At 36.9% G+C, this 15,389-nt stretch overlaps 2 protein-coding genes across 6 annotated transcripts in view; both read left to right on the top strand.

The window, feature by feature from the left end:
- The window catches only part of SKAP1 (src kinase associated phosphoprotein 1), a 314,730-nt gene that overhangs the window by 155,191 nt on the left and 144,150 nt on the right, over positions 1-15,389 (top strand). The gene's annotated exons all lie outside the window — the stretch shown is intronic.
- Positions 10,217-10,803, top strand: LOC116552683 (cytochrome c oxidase subunit 6C-like). Its single transcript, XM_032279388.1, has 2 exons — positions 10,217-10,236; positions 10,335-10,803. The coding sequence occupies exons 1-2, from the start codon at positions 10,217-10,219 to the stop codon at positions 10,672-10,674; spliced, it is 360 nt and encodes a 119-aa protein (XP_032135279.1). The 3' UTR covers positions 10,675-10,803.

Below are 15,389 nucleotides of genomic sequence, written 5' to 3'. Positions count from 1 at the left end.
TAGAGATGAGGTCCCACTATGTTGCACAGGCTGGTTTCAAACTCATAGGCTTAAGCAATTCTCCTGCCTCGGCCTCCCAAAGTGCTGAAATTACAGGCGTGAGACCCCTTGCCAACCAAAAGCAGTTTCTTTGTTTTGATAGTTATACTGTGCTTATGTAATATGTTCACTTTGAGGGAACAGAATGAAGGATAGATGAGAACTCTGTACTAATTTTGCAACTTTTCTGAAAACTTAAAATTATTTCAAAGTAAAAAGTTAAACAAAGAAGGCATTAATTTAGGTAGAGGTGAAGAATGAATGGAGGAAAACAGAGGAAACAGAATTGGCCATGAGTTGATAATTGTTGAAGCTGGATGATAGGTACAGGAGGTTCATTACATTATTTTCTATACATTTGTACATGTTTGAAATTTTGGTAATTTCTTAATCTAATAAAATGAAACGGAAAGGCATAAAAGGAAGTATTAGGTACAGTTCAACTTTGGACAAACATAAGAATTTTCCAAATGATATTGTTAGCTAAGACAACTCACATGATTTTGGGATTTCTGTTTTTCTTTGCCATTCTTATTATTGGTGCATAAAGAATCAAGTAAATGCTTGTGTGATTTTTTTAACTATAGAATATGTACTCTTAGTTACACTTAGCTGTTGTTCTTCAGGTTTTTCTTATTGCTGCAGTACTAAAAATATATGCATTAGATAAACCAGAATTTTTAAAAAGTTATCTTGCCTGTCTATAAACTAGTAAATATTAATATTTATTTTATGTCTGTACTTGTTTTATTGTTTTTCTAAACAATATGAGTATGAGGTCATGCCTATTGGCATATATTTTCTCATCGATTTTATAATAAACTTACACTGTTCCAAACATAATAAATTATACTAGATCAACACTTATGGGTAAGAGAAGTTTTTAGTGCCATGTTAAATCTTAAGCCATGGACCACTAGATGATGGCCACAGTGTTCATTTCTTATTTTCTAAGCTCTCCTTTTAAAGATACCTAAATTAGATTTCCTTACAAGTAAATTCCCTTAATGCGTTTGGGAATGTAAAGGTTTTTCTTTAAAGCACAATTTGAAAGCATGCTGCCTCTGCCTACCAGCCTAAATGGGTGGCGTTTGATGTGTGATCAGGCAGTCTCCACTTGGAAAACATCATGGGAACTAGGAGCAGTGAGAAGAACCCCATCAGGGAGTGCCATGTCAGTAACAAAGAGCTTCGTGGTTTCTTATTGGGCACCAGTAGACTGAAATGCTTTAAAACTTGAGCCCTGGGTTTAGAGTGCCTAGTGCCTAAGTGTGAGTACAAGTTCTGCCATAAGTGTTTATAACAGCTTTATTCACTGAAACTGAAAACAGCCCAAGTATTCATTGACTAGTGAGTGGATAAACAAATTGTGGTTCTATTCAGCAATAAAAAGGGATAAACTACTGATACGCACAACTACATGGATGAATCTTAAAGGTTTTATGCTAAATAAAGGAAGCCAGACATAAGATATTAGATACTATAGGATTTCATATATTTGACATCCCTAAAAAGTCAAAGCTATAGACAGAAAAATAGATCAGTAATTGGCAAAGCCAGTGATAGAAGGAGTGGATTGACTACAAAGGGGCATAAAGGGGCTTTCCAAGTGATGGAAATATTCTATATCTTGATTTGGGAGTGGTTATACAACTACTATATATATATGTATATATTTGTCAAAATTCATTAAACTGTACATTTAAAAAAGAATTGTGGATTTTGTGTGTGTGTGTGTGTGTGTGTTTCTTCTTTCTTATTTCTTTTTTTTTTTTTTTTTTTTGAGACAGAATCTCACTCTGTTGCCCAGGCTGGAGTGCAGTAGCACAATCTTGACTCACTGCAACCTCTGCCTCCCAGGTTCAAGTGAGTCTCCTGCCTCAGCCTCCTGAGTACCTGGGATTACAGGCACCCACCACCACACCTGGCTAATTTCTGTATTTTTAGTAGAGACAGGGTTTCACCATGTTGGACCAGGCTGATCTTGAACTCCTGACCTCAGGTGAATCCGCCCACCTGGGCCGCCCAAAATGCTGGGATTCCAGGCATGAGCCACAGAGCCAGGCCAATAATTGCATTTTATGTAAATTTTATCTCAATAAAGTATTTATTTATTTATTTTTTATTTTTATTTATTTTTTTTTTTGAGACAGAGTTTCGCTTTTGTTACCCAGGCTGGAGTGCAATGGCGCGATCTCGGCTCACCGCAACCTCCGCCTCCTGGGTTCAGGCAATTCTCCGGCCTCAGCCTCCTGAGTAGCTGGGATTACAGGCACGCGCCACTATGCCCAGCTAATTTTTTTTTTGTAGTTTTAGTAGAGACGGGGTTTCACCATGTTGACCAGGATGGTCTCAATCTCTTGACCTCGTGATCCACCCGCCTCGGCCTCCCAAAGTGCTGGGATTACAGGCGTGAGCCACCGCGCCTGGCCTCAATAAAGTATTTAAAACCAAACATACAAAATGTGTTTTCCAGAACTCTTTTTGATTTGTCTAGTTTCCATGAACAAGCTTATTGTTATTGCTTTACATCAATTGTCTTTCTAGAACCCAAGCGATATATGAGTTATTTGCCACATGTGTATTTTCTTATCTGTCTGCTCTCTTCTGATAAAATGGTATGACAGCAGGGCCCCAGGGGGATGAAGATGGCAAAGGGGACCCTGAGTTAAATTCTGGCCTTAGGAGACAAGCTCTTAGAAGGCACTGTGAGCACAGGAAAGAAGGATTTAGGGAAAATGGAATCTGGCCCAGGCTACAAAGAAAGACCCAAGAACAGAATGTTGGTGGGCCATAGGAATGGAGAAGATGGATGAGATGACCCCGTTGGGGAAAGGGAAGCTAAGAGAGTAGAATGAAATATACTTATTTAGGTATCACAGCCCTCAAATTAACATGTTTACACATTCATGACACCCAAGTGGCTTCAATTTCTCGGCAGTGGAGTTTTTCACATAATTAAGCTTTTAAAAAAATATTCCTTTTTTTCCATTAAAAAACCTGACAAATGGTCCACATGTATCATTTGGACACAGGTCACATTACCCAGATAATAAACTCTTTCATGTAAAATTTCCAGTAGATTTTTAACATGCAAAATCCTCCTCATATGTTATCCTGCATTGATCCGATTGGAGCTGTTAGTGTCTAGTGGATCAATGATCAGCAAACTAAAAAGTCACTTAGTGACTATGACACCCATGACAGTGTTAGAATCTATTGTGTCAGGAATCCTTGTTTTATTAACTCTGTAATTACCTGTTCAGCTGAACCGGTGAATTTTATTACACATTTTCTTTCACCTGAACAAGACCTTTGCACTTCTACCAGTGCCCTGAGGATCCTCCTTTTTTTTTTTTTCTCTCTCTGCTCCATATCTTTCTCAAGTGCTCTTTGGCTTTGCTGCCATCTGTTTTGGCAGAGAAGTGTGTGGGAAGGAGGCTTTAAGAATACCACCGCCTCGCTTTGGAAGCTGTTAAGTGGCCTCATCCTCCAGGATAGTTGCTTCAGTTGAAACACATTTAGTGCCCAGAAGTCAGGAGTGTAACTCAGCTTGCTATATATTGGTGCTTTCTTTAAACAAAGGATCATATACTGTATGGCCTGGGAGTTAACAACATGGACTTTGGAGGCAGGTCTGGGAAGCAATTGGCAAGTTACGTAAGCTCCCTCAGCCCAGTTCCTTGTGTGTAAGAGGGGAGGATAGGAATAGTTCCCTCCTTATAGTAACACATGGATGTCTTTCCAGTACCTGACTCAGTATGTCTGAAACTTTGTTTTCTCCTCCTAAAACTTGTACCCTTTTCTTCTTTCTCTTGGTAAATGGTGCTCTTATCTTTGACTTCCTCTCTCTTATCCCAGCCCAATATCCAGTCACTCACCAGATGCTATCAATTCTGTATCAGAAGTGTTTCTCTTCTACATTGTTACTCTCCATCCCTGCCATCTCTACCCAAGCCATTATGGATTCTCATCTGGACTATTAATCATTTCAACTGGACTTCCCAAAACTCACTCTTGGCCTCTTTTAATATAGTCATGCTGCCATTCTTCAAAGAATTCTGTTATCCTTAGCATTAAGCTCAACATAATTAACACATCCAGAAGACTTTATGTGATTCCATCCTTTTTCTACTCTCGTTGAGCTGTTGTTGTACTAGAATTATATTTTATTATAATTGCGGTCTTGTGCTAGAATTATATTCTATTATATACATGTAATTTATTTTTTCATTTATTAACTCATTCAACTAACAAACTGAACATCTACTACTATGTGTCAAGAATGGTGCAGAAAGAAAGAGAGAAAGAAAGAGAGAGAGAGAAAGAAAGAAGGAAAGAAAGAAAGAAAGAAAAGAAAAAAGAACACTGAAAATTCAAACATGAAGAGGGTCTGGCCCCTGCCCAGGATGAGCTCACTGCCTAATGTGGGATAGAGATACAAGAAAATGATCGTGGTGAAATGTAACATGGGAGCAGAGAAGAGAGAATGATTAGCTTTGTGTTAGCACAAAGAAGGCTTTGTAATGACAGTGACTATATTATGTCTTGAAGGATAAATAGGAATATGTGTTTGTGTGTAATTTTAAGTTAGATGTTTCATGCTAGAAAATATTTTAGGAATATGATAAAAACCCAAAGCATAATTCTTATTTAGAGTATGTAAAAGGTGCTTAATGGTTTCCTACATCATAGAGGTTACTTATGTAATAACCATTACTATTCATAATTTCTTTTAGAACAAATAAAGCTGAGGCCAAGCACAGTGATGCTCAAGCCTATAATTTCAGTATGTTGGGAGCTGAGGTGCGGGGAGGATCACTTGAGGCCAGGAATTCAAGACCAACCTGGGCAACACAGTGAGACTTCATCTCACAAAAAAAATATAAAAAAATAGCTGGACATAGAGGTATGAGCCTATAGTCCTAAGCCACTTGGAAGCCTGGGCAGCAGAGAAAGACCAAAAGTCATAGAAAAGCACTCAATGAAAATAAAAAGGTGTCTAATCAACTTTATTATTTATTTTAAAGTGGTGGGCATGTTTCATTGATTGCCATTGCAGTCAGACCCTCCCCCTTCCTATATTTTACATGGCTAATATAATAACCCCAAAGTTCCGTTTTCTTGAAACCTGCCTCAAAAAGTGGGAACTGAAAAGCCTGTTGATGACAGAATATGGTCAGAATCAACCAAAAAAATAAATTAACATCTTCAGCCTTTTTCTAATCAGGAATGCTCCATATATTCATCATGTAATCAGACCTTTTTAAATGTTTAATTTCAGTACAGATAAATTAGACTATCCACAAACGTCAGAGGGTCTGTTAGTTTGAGTTTTTGAGGCTTGCCTAAGCACAGATTAGGTATGAAATACCTAGTTTTCTAGAAATGCAACTTTAATACTCAGCTGCTGCTGAATGTCCACTTGACAAATTTAACTATTAATAAGAGTTTCTTTTACAAATGTAGCCTTCTGAATATACTTCATTTTCCTAACCTTTGGGAAATTAAAAGCATTCTCTTAATTTTTGAAAAATGTATTAAGCAAATGCAATCATTTCTGTAATATAAAAGAAGTATTCTTAAAAGAGAAACTTAAATTTCCTTTCAGGCCTATGATGCTTATTGACCATATTATTGTGCAGACATTTCATAGAAATATTTTTTACCATAAGGACACTGATTCATCATCACAGACTATTTCTATTGGAGGTAATCTCCTGTGTCTAAAGTCTGTCACATAAAGATCTCAACGCACTTGTTACGTAAAGTATTTTAGTGTTCTTAGTTTTAAGCCCAGTGTTTAAGATACAGAGAAATGCATACGACTAGCTCAATCTGTGCTTCTGAAAGAAATATATATCAATTAAGCAAAATTGAATTGCTTGTAAGACCTCTGAAAGTACTGATGGCACCTCAGTTGTGAAGAGCAGTGGGAACATTACATTCTGCTTCCTTCAGCTAAAGAATAAGAAATAACAAAAGTTACCTGATCCAGGGTGAAGTTGACCTAGAACTCTAGAGACCATTTCCTTTGAAATGATTAGGAAAGTACCATGTGTGGAGCAAAAGAAATTAAGCTGAAAAAATGTAAACCATAAGTTAAGAGACCTCATCATTACAGCAGCATCACCCCTTCTGCTTCCTAATTCTTCCTTACTGATGTAGACTGTGAAGATATAAAGATGAATAAGACCTAGTCCCTGCCTTCAAGGGACTAATAATCCAATGGAAAACAGATATGTACAACTAACCATAATCATTAAGATATATTAGTGTTTTCAACAAAGTGCTAAGTGGAGAGAGAACAAAATAAATGATTAATTTTGCCTGGGAGAATCAAGGAAGACTTTACAGAGGAGGTGACATTTAGCCAAATCTTGAAGGATAAGTAAGATTTAACCAAATAAAGAAAGTAAGAATTCCCTAGAAAGAGAAAGTAGCAGAAAACAAAAGCAAGTTATATAAAAATTATTGGCATATTGGAGAATATTTAGAGGGAGTGGCTGGGAAGATAGATTAGGGTTAGTTGGGAATCATATGGTTATTACTCCTCTCTTGATCCACTCCTGTTACCTATGGTGATAGGCTTTATTTTTTTAAGATACTAATCAACCTTAATATTTTGTGGTGGGCATGTTTCATTGATTGCCATTGCAGTCAGACCCTCCCCCTTCCTATAAACTCTCTCATCCCCTTCGTATTATCTCCTATTATGTGTGGTATTAATAAGATATAGCAGTCTCTTTCCACTATCAAATCCTTCTTCACCCAACTCTGGTATTACTAAGGCCCAGCCACATGATTTAGGCTTGACCAAATGGATACTTCCTCTTTGAAGACTTTGAATCTTAATCAAGTGATACAAAGATATGAGGACATCTGGTGATGATATTCATAGCAGCAGTAGCAGCAACAATAGTTGGGATTTTTGCTGTGACTCCTGTCCCTTGCCCTCAGGAGCACCCTTGACTCCAACCTTGAGTCAGTTTCTGCTTTGCAGCTAAGAACACTGACCCAACAATGTCCAAAACCAAACTCATCATTCAAGTTCAAGAAGTTACACACTGAAAACATGGAACTACAAGTTCAAAATTTCAAATGAAAGGCTTTTTAGGATAAAGAAAGATTTAAGATCCCCTGTATTAAAGATGAGAGTTAAAGGCTAAGAGATAGATCATCCAGGGAGATACTGTAGAGAAAGAAAACAAAAGGACCAGAGATAGTATCCTGGGAGATGTCAACATATGATGAAGCAGACAGAGGAGCTAGCAAAGATGCCCTAAGGGATATTAGAGGTAGGAGGAGAACCCAGGGAGGAAATAATTTCAAGAAAGGGGTCAGCAATATCAAATACTGCAGGGGGATCAGAGAGAATAATGACTGAGAAGAGGTCATTGGGATTGACAATTAGCAAGTCACTGGGTACATTCGAAAGGACAAATTAGTAGTAGCTTTAAAGGCGGGAGCCAAAAGTCCATGGTTGAGGAAGTAAAGGGAGGTGGCAAGTGAAAGTATCAGTATAGATTGCTTTACTGGAAGTCTGGTAAAGTGAAAGGGAATAAAACAGCCACAGGGATTTGAAGTTGAGAGAAAAGTGAGTCTTTTCTAGCAAAAGAGTTGGTGGAGGAGGAGGCATTGAAAGTATAAGACACAGGAAACATAGATGATGGAGCATTATCTAGGAGAAGGAAGGAGATGATGGCAGTTATAGCAGGGTCAAATTGGGCCGAATTAGCGGCGTTGTCCTTGGAAGGGAATAGAGCCTCTTCTTCTTTGGAAACAGGACAGAAAGAGGGAAGAAAAGATGAATATTAAAATCACTGGAGCCAGGCGCTGTGGCTCACACCTGTAATCCCAGGAGGCTGAGGCAGGAAAATCACTGGAGGCCAGAAGTTCAAGACCAGCTCGACAACATAGCAAGACCCCTGCCTCTTAAAAAAAAAAAAATTTTTTTTAAGACAGTCTCACTCCGTCGACCAGACTGGAGTGCAGTGATGCAATCTCGGCTCACTGCAACCTCTGCTTCCTGGGCTCAAGCAATCCTCCCTCCTCAGCCTCCAGAGTAGCTAGTACTACAGGCAAGTACCACCATGCCCAGCTAATATTTAGTATTTTTAGTAAGTCAGGGTTTCTCCATTTTGTACAGGCTGGTCTCAGACTCTTGGACTCAAGTGATCTGCTCACCTCAGCCTCCTGAAGTGCTGGGATTACAAACGTGAGCCACCTCGCTCAGCCTAAAAAATTTTTTTTTAATTAGCCAGGCATGGTGTCCTATACCTATAGACCTAACTACTCAGGAGGGTGAAGCAGGAGGATTCCTTGAGCCTAGGAATTTGCAGCTGCACTGAGTAAGCTATGATTGTACCACTGAACCCCAGCCTGGGTGTCAGAGCAAGACCCCATCTCTAAAAGTGGAAACTTTAAAATAAAATGTAAATCACCAGAGTTCTTAAACCTGGAGATTTCTCAAGCCTCAACTTAGTGAATTTGAATATTAGTGCAAACGGCCCCTGAATGTGCATTATTAACAAGCTGCAGGTGACAACTATGCATACTAAAATTTGAGAATCACTAATAAAGATTATACAAAAGGAGAGATGGAATTGGAGCTAAAGAGTGATAAAAGGGCTGGGCACAGTGGCTCACCCCTGTCATCCCAGCACTTTGAGAGGCTGAGGCAGGCAGATCACCTGAAGTCAGGAATTCATGACAGCCTGGTCAACATGGTGAGACCCTGTCTCTACTAAAAATGCAAAAATTAGCCAGTCATGGTGACCCACACCTGTAGTCCCAGCTACTTGGGAGGCTGAGGCAGAAGAATTGCTTGAACCCAGTAGACAGAGACTGCAGTGAACTGAGATTGCACCAATGCACTCCAGCCTAGGTAATTGAGTGACACTCCATCTCAAGAAAAAAAAAAAAGGAAGAGGATTTATTTTAAAAACATCTGAGAATCAATACTGCTTTTATAATATTTAAATTTTCTGTGTGAATTAAATAGCCAAAGTACATAGTTATCTATCATTCATTTATCCAATAAACTGTTATATATTTACGATGTTCAAGCATTATAACTAACTTTGAGATTCAGAAGAAGTATATCCATCTATTTTTTTAAAAGGGGGATGTCAATTCACTTAGGATGTCAAAACATAAATTGATAAACTAACAATACATAAAAAGCAACCCTTCTCAGACAAGAAGTAGAAGTGATATGGGTGGTATGCATCAGAATCCCTAAGGAGATTATTCAGAATATTAATGCCCTCATCCAAGTCAAATCAGAAGTTTGGAGAAAGTATGCTTGGTTTGAAAAGTTCCAAAATTATTCAACACAGTTCCCACCAGCTCTTAAAAATTACTGAACTAGAGGAAAAAAGAAAAGAATAGTCCAGGCGCAGTTGCTCACGCGTATAATCCTAGTACTTTGGGAGGCTGAGGCAGGAGGATTGCTTGAGTTCAAGATCAACTTGGGCAAAAAAGCCAGACCTCAACTCTACAAATGATACTAAAAAAAATTAGGAGTGGTGACACACGCTGTGGTCCCAGCTACTCGGGAGGCTGAGGTGTAAGGATTACTGGAGCCCAGGAGGCCAACGCTCCAGTGAGCTGTGATTGAACCACTGCACTCTGGCCTAGGGAGCAAAGTGAGACCTTGTCTCAAAAAAAGAAAAAAGAATGTTAATAATCACTGTCAGGTTTGTTGAATGAATATTGCAATTTTGTTGACTTTATATATATATATATATATATGTAGTTTCCAATTTAAAAATTGTTGGTACTCCTAATATGGTTACAATTGAAACGTGTTTAGATTCTTAGGCAAGCCCAGAAAGGTGTATGTAATTATTGGCATGGCTAATCATAGGTCACTAACCTTTTCTTTGAAGCTTAAAAATAGAGAGGTGTGTAATAGAAGTTTCTTCCAATTTCCTAGGAAATGCTTTAAAAAGAAACAAGCAAAATTTTCCTTGGTGCTCTTCTACCTCCTTTTGACACCTCTCTTCCACTCAGGTTCACCATAGGCTCATGCACCCCCCTTAAACCTACACTACCTTTAAAAACATTTCCAAATTCAGTTGTACAAAAATTGAATTCCAGCATTAACAATTATAGTGAAAATTTGGCAACAACATATGTATCCATCAATGGGAGATTTGTGAAATAAATTATAATGTATCTGAATCATGAACAGTATGTTATAAACACAATAATAACAATCTACTTTTTTGGTAAAATATAGCCTTGACCTTTTAGAAGATAAAAAAGCATGCTATAAAACAGGATTAAAGACTTACTTTTCACTTGACTAGCCTTAAAAAAAATTTAAAAAAGAGCATTTTTCCATCAGTCTGGAAGGATGTTGGTGTTGAGGTTGGCGTACATATCAAGGACAGTAACTACCATGCTTCTGAAGTTTTGGCAAAGCCTCAGATGCGTGGCCTTCTGGCCAGGCGTCTGCGAATTCATATGGTTGGAGCATTCCTGGTATCCCTGGGGGTTGCAGCTCTCTATAAGTTTGGTGTGGCTGAACCAAGAAAGAAGGCATACACAGATTTCTACAAAAATTACAGTCCCCAGAAAGATTTTGAGGAGATGAAGAAGGCTGGTATCTTTCGTAGTATAAAGTGATCTTGGAATAGAAGGAATTTCTTCAGGTTGAATTACCTAGAAGTTTGTCACTGACTCGGGTTCCTGAACTATGACACATGAATATGTGGGCTAAGAAATAGTTTCTCTTGATGAATAAACAATTAACAATTTAAATAAATAAATAAATAAAAGAGCCAGGCACAGTGGCTCACACCTGTATTCCCAGCACTTTGGGAGGCTGAGGCAGGCAGATCACTTGAGGCCAGCAGTTCGAGACCAGCCTGGCCAACATGGTGAAACCCCATCTCTACTAAAAATACAAAAATTAGCCTGGTATGGTGGTGTGCACCTGTAGTCCCAGCTATTTGAGAGGCTGAAGCAGGAGAATCGCTTGAATTCAGGAGGTAGAGGTTGTAGTGAGCTGATATTGCAGCCCTGCGCTCCAGCCTGGGTGACAGAGCCAGACTCTGTCTCAAAAATAAATAAATAAATAATAAAATTAAAATAAATTAATTAAAAAAAATTTTTAAAGACTGACTTGATTTTGCTAAAATTAGGTGTATATGTGTGAGTGCATGCATGTATGCAAAAAAGTTATCCAAAAAAGTCACAAATACTGAGATTTTTTTGATGATTTTTATTTACTTATGTTTTCTATATTGTTTAAAAGTTTACTATGTTTTTCATATTTTAGGACTCTGAAAATAAGTTGTTTTTATTTTTTTATTATTAAACTCCCAAACCACTTACTGTCCCTCCCCACCAGATAAAAACTCTCTTTATCTTAGTGTAGCTTATCTCAGCTAGATGTAGAAGGAAGCTAAGCTGATTGAATTAGTTTGAGCCAGTTTGTGAGTGATTGTTATCTCCATTATCCTTCAAAACATATTTGTTTTCTCAAAATATAAATGAATCTCTAAATTGTGGTATTTAAGGTAGAATAATGAGGAAGCACAATAATTTGGACAATGTGGGTTACATAATTTTGGACAAGAATATGACTTCATAGCAAGTTAACTCTGCCTGGAAATACACGTCCCTTAGGCTCAGCTTCCTGAAGCTCTTCCCACTTATGCCACACTCTCTAGTCCTGGTGTACACAGGTACTTGTTACACAGAGAAGTTATTTTTTGTTTGGTTTCTTAACATGGTCAAATTTACTTATTTATTTAATCACTTTTAACTTAAAATGTCCTTTCTTCTCTAAAGAGCTTTGTTCAACATTCAGTTCTTTTATGGTTTTTCCATGATTTGACTTCCATATATTTACCTTTAATTCAGTTGAAATTTATTTTGATCAGTGTGAGACAAGAATCTAAATTGATCTTGTCCCAAATTACTATTCTCTTCAAAATCATTTATTCAATCACCCTCTTCTACTTGTGGTGCATTATTTATTATACATTAGTATGTTACATCTCAAATGAGCTCTTTATTCTGTTTTATTGATCTATCTTTGTACCAATACTAGGACTTACTGTAGCTCTAGAATGTTTTAAATATTGCGTCTGTCGTGACTTTTCTCTTTCAAAATTTCAAAATGCTATTTTCACCCCTTTATTTTTCCTGTAAATTTCAAAATTGTTCTATTAAGTACCTTAAAAATCTTATTGTGGTTTTAGTTTATATAGCATTATAGTTAAAAATTAACTTGAGGCTGGCGCAGTGGCTCATGCTTGTAATTCCAACACTTTGGGAGGCCGAGGTGGTTAGATCAATTGAGGTTAGGAGTTAGAGACCAGCTTGGCCAACATGGTGAGACCCTGTCTCTACTAAAAATACAAAAATTAGCTGGGCGTGATGGCATGTGCCTGTAATCCCAGCTACTTGGGAGGCTGAGGTAGGAGAATCACTTGAACCCAGGAGGCAGAAGTTGCAGTAAGCCGAGACCATGCCACTGCACTCCAGCCTGGGCAACAGAGTGAGACTGTCTCAAAAGAAAAAAAATTAACTTGAATCTCTCTACTTTGTACCAACACATCCTTTTCAGTCTTCCAACTATTTTCCACGAGACTCTGTGTCAGATGTGGCAGCAATGGATATATATTCTATGTGGTAACTCAGGGGTTTGTATGTCAGGATTGCCTGTACTCAAGTTTTAGGAAACTGTCATTTAGGACTTTTGACTAGTAAGCACAATATGTAATAGAGGTTTCGGATTTTTTTTTAAGTAGTCTTCTTTCATGTTATTATTTCAGTTTACTATTTGGAGGGTTAACTACTTATTGTTTGGTTGCCCAGGACTGATATCCTTTGCATCTTCTTCTCATTTTTATAATTGGCTTATTATGTTGCAGTGGAGCCCTCTTCAAGTTTTTATTTTTTTTAACTCTAGAGAATAATGTCTGTCTTTCAAGGATTTGATGAGATTCATTTTGTAAAGCATTCTAAACCCTACACTGGATTATTACATTAACTATCGGTATGATCTCAGAGAAATAATTTAAGTTCTCTGATTTTAGTTTTCCTCACCTGTAAAATGGGTGTAATAATACAGACGTGAGGTAATAATGTAAATGTACCTATAAACAACCTCTGTATAATCACACAAGAAATGGTGTGCCTTTCCATCTTTCCCTTCCCTCCATTTACCTGTTGATATCTATTTTGTCAGGTCCTCCCCACCTGTGGTTCTGTAATTACCCTTCTTAATGGAATTCTTAAGCATCTCCCATGGCTCAATACTTAAGACCAAGTGGTGAAAGAGTAGAAATATCATAAATAATTTTGTAAGCAATCTAATATTAAATTAATTGATATTAAATTAATCACAAATCATTTTAATAGTAGCAAATTAAACTAAGCAGGTGTTTTTTGCTCTTTAGAAAAAATGGATTTAGAAAATTATTATTTTCTAAGTTATTAATGATTAATATAGGGCAATAATTCGGGTGTTGACCTTAAAGACTTGTGTATAGAGTATCTATTAGTACCAAGCAGTAATTTGAAGTATAAATGCTGATTGTATCACCTTAGAGCCAAAATCATTGATTAAACAGGCATATTCAACATTAAAATGTGTGTGTGTTTAATTAAAATTGATTTTGGAAGAATTCTCCAACTACTGTTCCTTTTGCTCAATATTTTTTTTATTGTGAAAACGAAGTAAAATTGAGGTATTATTTAAGTTAAATCATGTATGTTGAGAGGTATCTAATTTTGTTTTTTTTTTCTTCTAAGGCCTAATAACTTATATATCTACTTCATGTCTTAATTTCACTTCAAGCTAGAAAAGGCTTACTAGTGTTCATAATTCAGAAGTTGGAAATTTATCAGAAGATCCTAAATGTTGTAGGAACATTCAGAGCCCTGAGTAGGGAAGGATGTGGAAAACAAATTTGAGAAAAATAATTATTTGTTTGGCATCGCATTTTTTCCATGATAAAATGATATCCTATGCACTGATTCTGTCATCTGCTATGTTCTATTAGGGTTTTCCTTAAAGCAGTGAAAGCATTATGTGTTGAGTGTCAGTCTAGTCACAGAAAGAAAGCTAATTCATGTGTATTTGGACATTTCCACTTCATTCACCCAGGAATTTTCTCTAGTAATTGTAAAATAGAAATACCATTTTTAAATTTCAAAAAAGCGAAAGAGGACTAAGAAAAGGAAAACAGAATTTCTAAAATTAAGTTGCTTTCCAGCCACAGACTTGATTTCTTGAACAGTTTTAATAGTGTATTTATTGTTATATATAATATAATACATATTTTACAGGCAACTATCTATCTGTTCTCAAAGGTGGAAACTATCTTTAAACAATAAAGGAACTCCTTTCTGACACAAATGCTGTCTGCCTTTCAAGTAGAAATATGCAGCATGCTGTTTGCACCAGCCTAACGATTTACATTAAGACCTATTTGGTATAGCTTATAAAATCTATTATTTTTGGCAGATACTTCAGTTGAATAGACTATGCTGGGGTGTGTGTGTGTGTGTGTGTGTGTGTGTGTGTGTGTTTAGATTGTCTCTAAAATATTTCAAGCTCACTCACAGGTTAATAATTACACAATGATGTCAGCCAAACCAAGTGCTGACAAGGAAATGAGAGCGTTGTTCAGGAGAGAATGAGTATCCCAAGAGAGGAATCAAACAGCAAGCAGTCATTTTTCATAAAGAGAAAAATGACTAAACTAAAGAAAAGAGGTTTTAAAAAATAAGTTTAACTGAAAACTTGGACAACCTAAAAAGATATGCAGATGTGAAGATTCTAACAGAAGAGGCATTTGGAGCGTGGCCAGCTCCCTGTTCCACCCGCCACAGGAGTTTGCCTTTGGGCAGATGCAGCTCCCAAAGGTGTTTTCTCCCTGGTTTGATGGGGAGGAAAAAGTGAAAGGTTACAGTTTGGGTGTGTTAGACACACCTTTAGCCAGAATGGTATTCCTGAGTTACTCACATTATTGATCACAACTATACTAGAATAAAATAAAATGTGAAAACTGTGTGCTGATTTTTAACTACCACATCAATATGCTTAAAAAAATAATTTGAGGTTTTGTGTGTCTTTTCTGAATACACAGTAACCACACACCACAATGTCATTGCCTTTCTTTCTTTCTCTCTTTCTCTTTCTCTTTCTCTTTCTCTTTTCTTTTCTTTTCTTTTCTTTTCTTTTCTTTTCTTTTCTTTTCTTCTTTTCTTTTCTTTTCTTTTCTTTTCTTTTCTTTTTTTCTTTTCTTTTCTTTTCTTTTCTTTCTCTCTCTCTTTCTTTCTTTCTTTCTTTCTTTCTTTCTCTCTTTCTTTCTTTCTTTCTT

The sequence above is a fragment of the Sapajus apella genome, unplaced genomic scaffold, assembly GCF_009761245.1.
Source record: "Sapajus apella isolate SASKATOON/1434 unplaced genomic scaffold, GSC_monkey_1.0 scaffold12, whole genome shotgun sequence".
Lineage (NCBI taxonomy): Eukaryota > Metazoa > Chordata > Mammalia > Primates > Cebidae > Sapajus > Sapajus apella.
This window is presented reverse-complemented; position numbering and strand designations above follow the sequence as displayed.

Excerpts from the sequence above, each read along its gene's own strand:
- LOC116552683 (XM_032279388.1), top strand. The coding sequence starts at position 10,217 with ATGTATCTGAATCATGAACA. Across the intron at positions 10,237-10,334 it reads ATGTATCTGAATCATGAACA|ACTTACTTTTCACTTGACTA; the intron begins GTATGTTATAAA and ends ACAGGATTAAAG.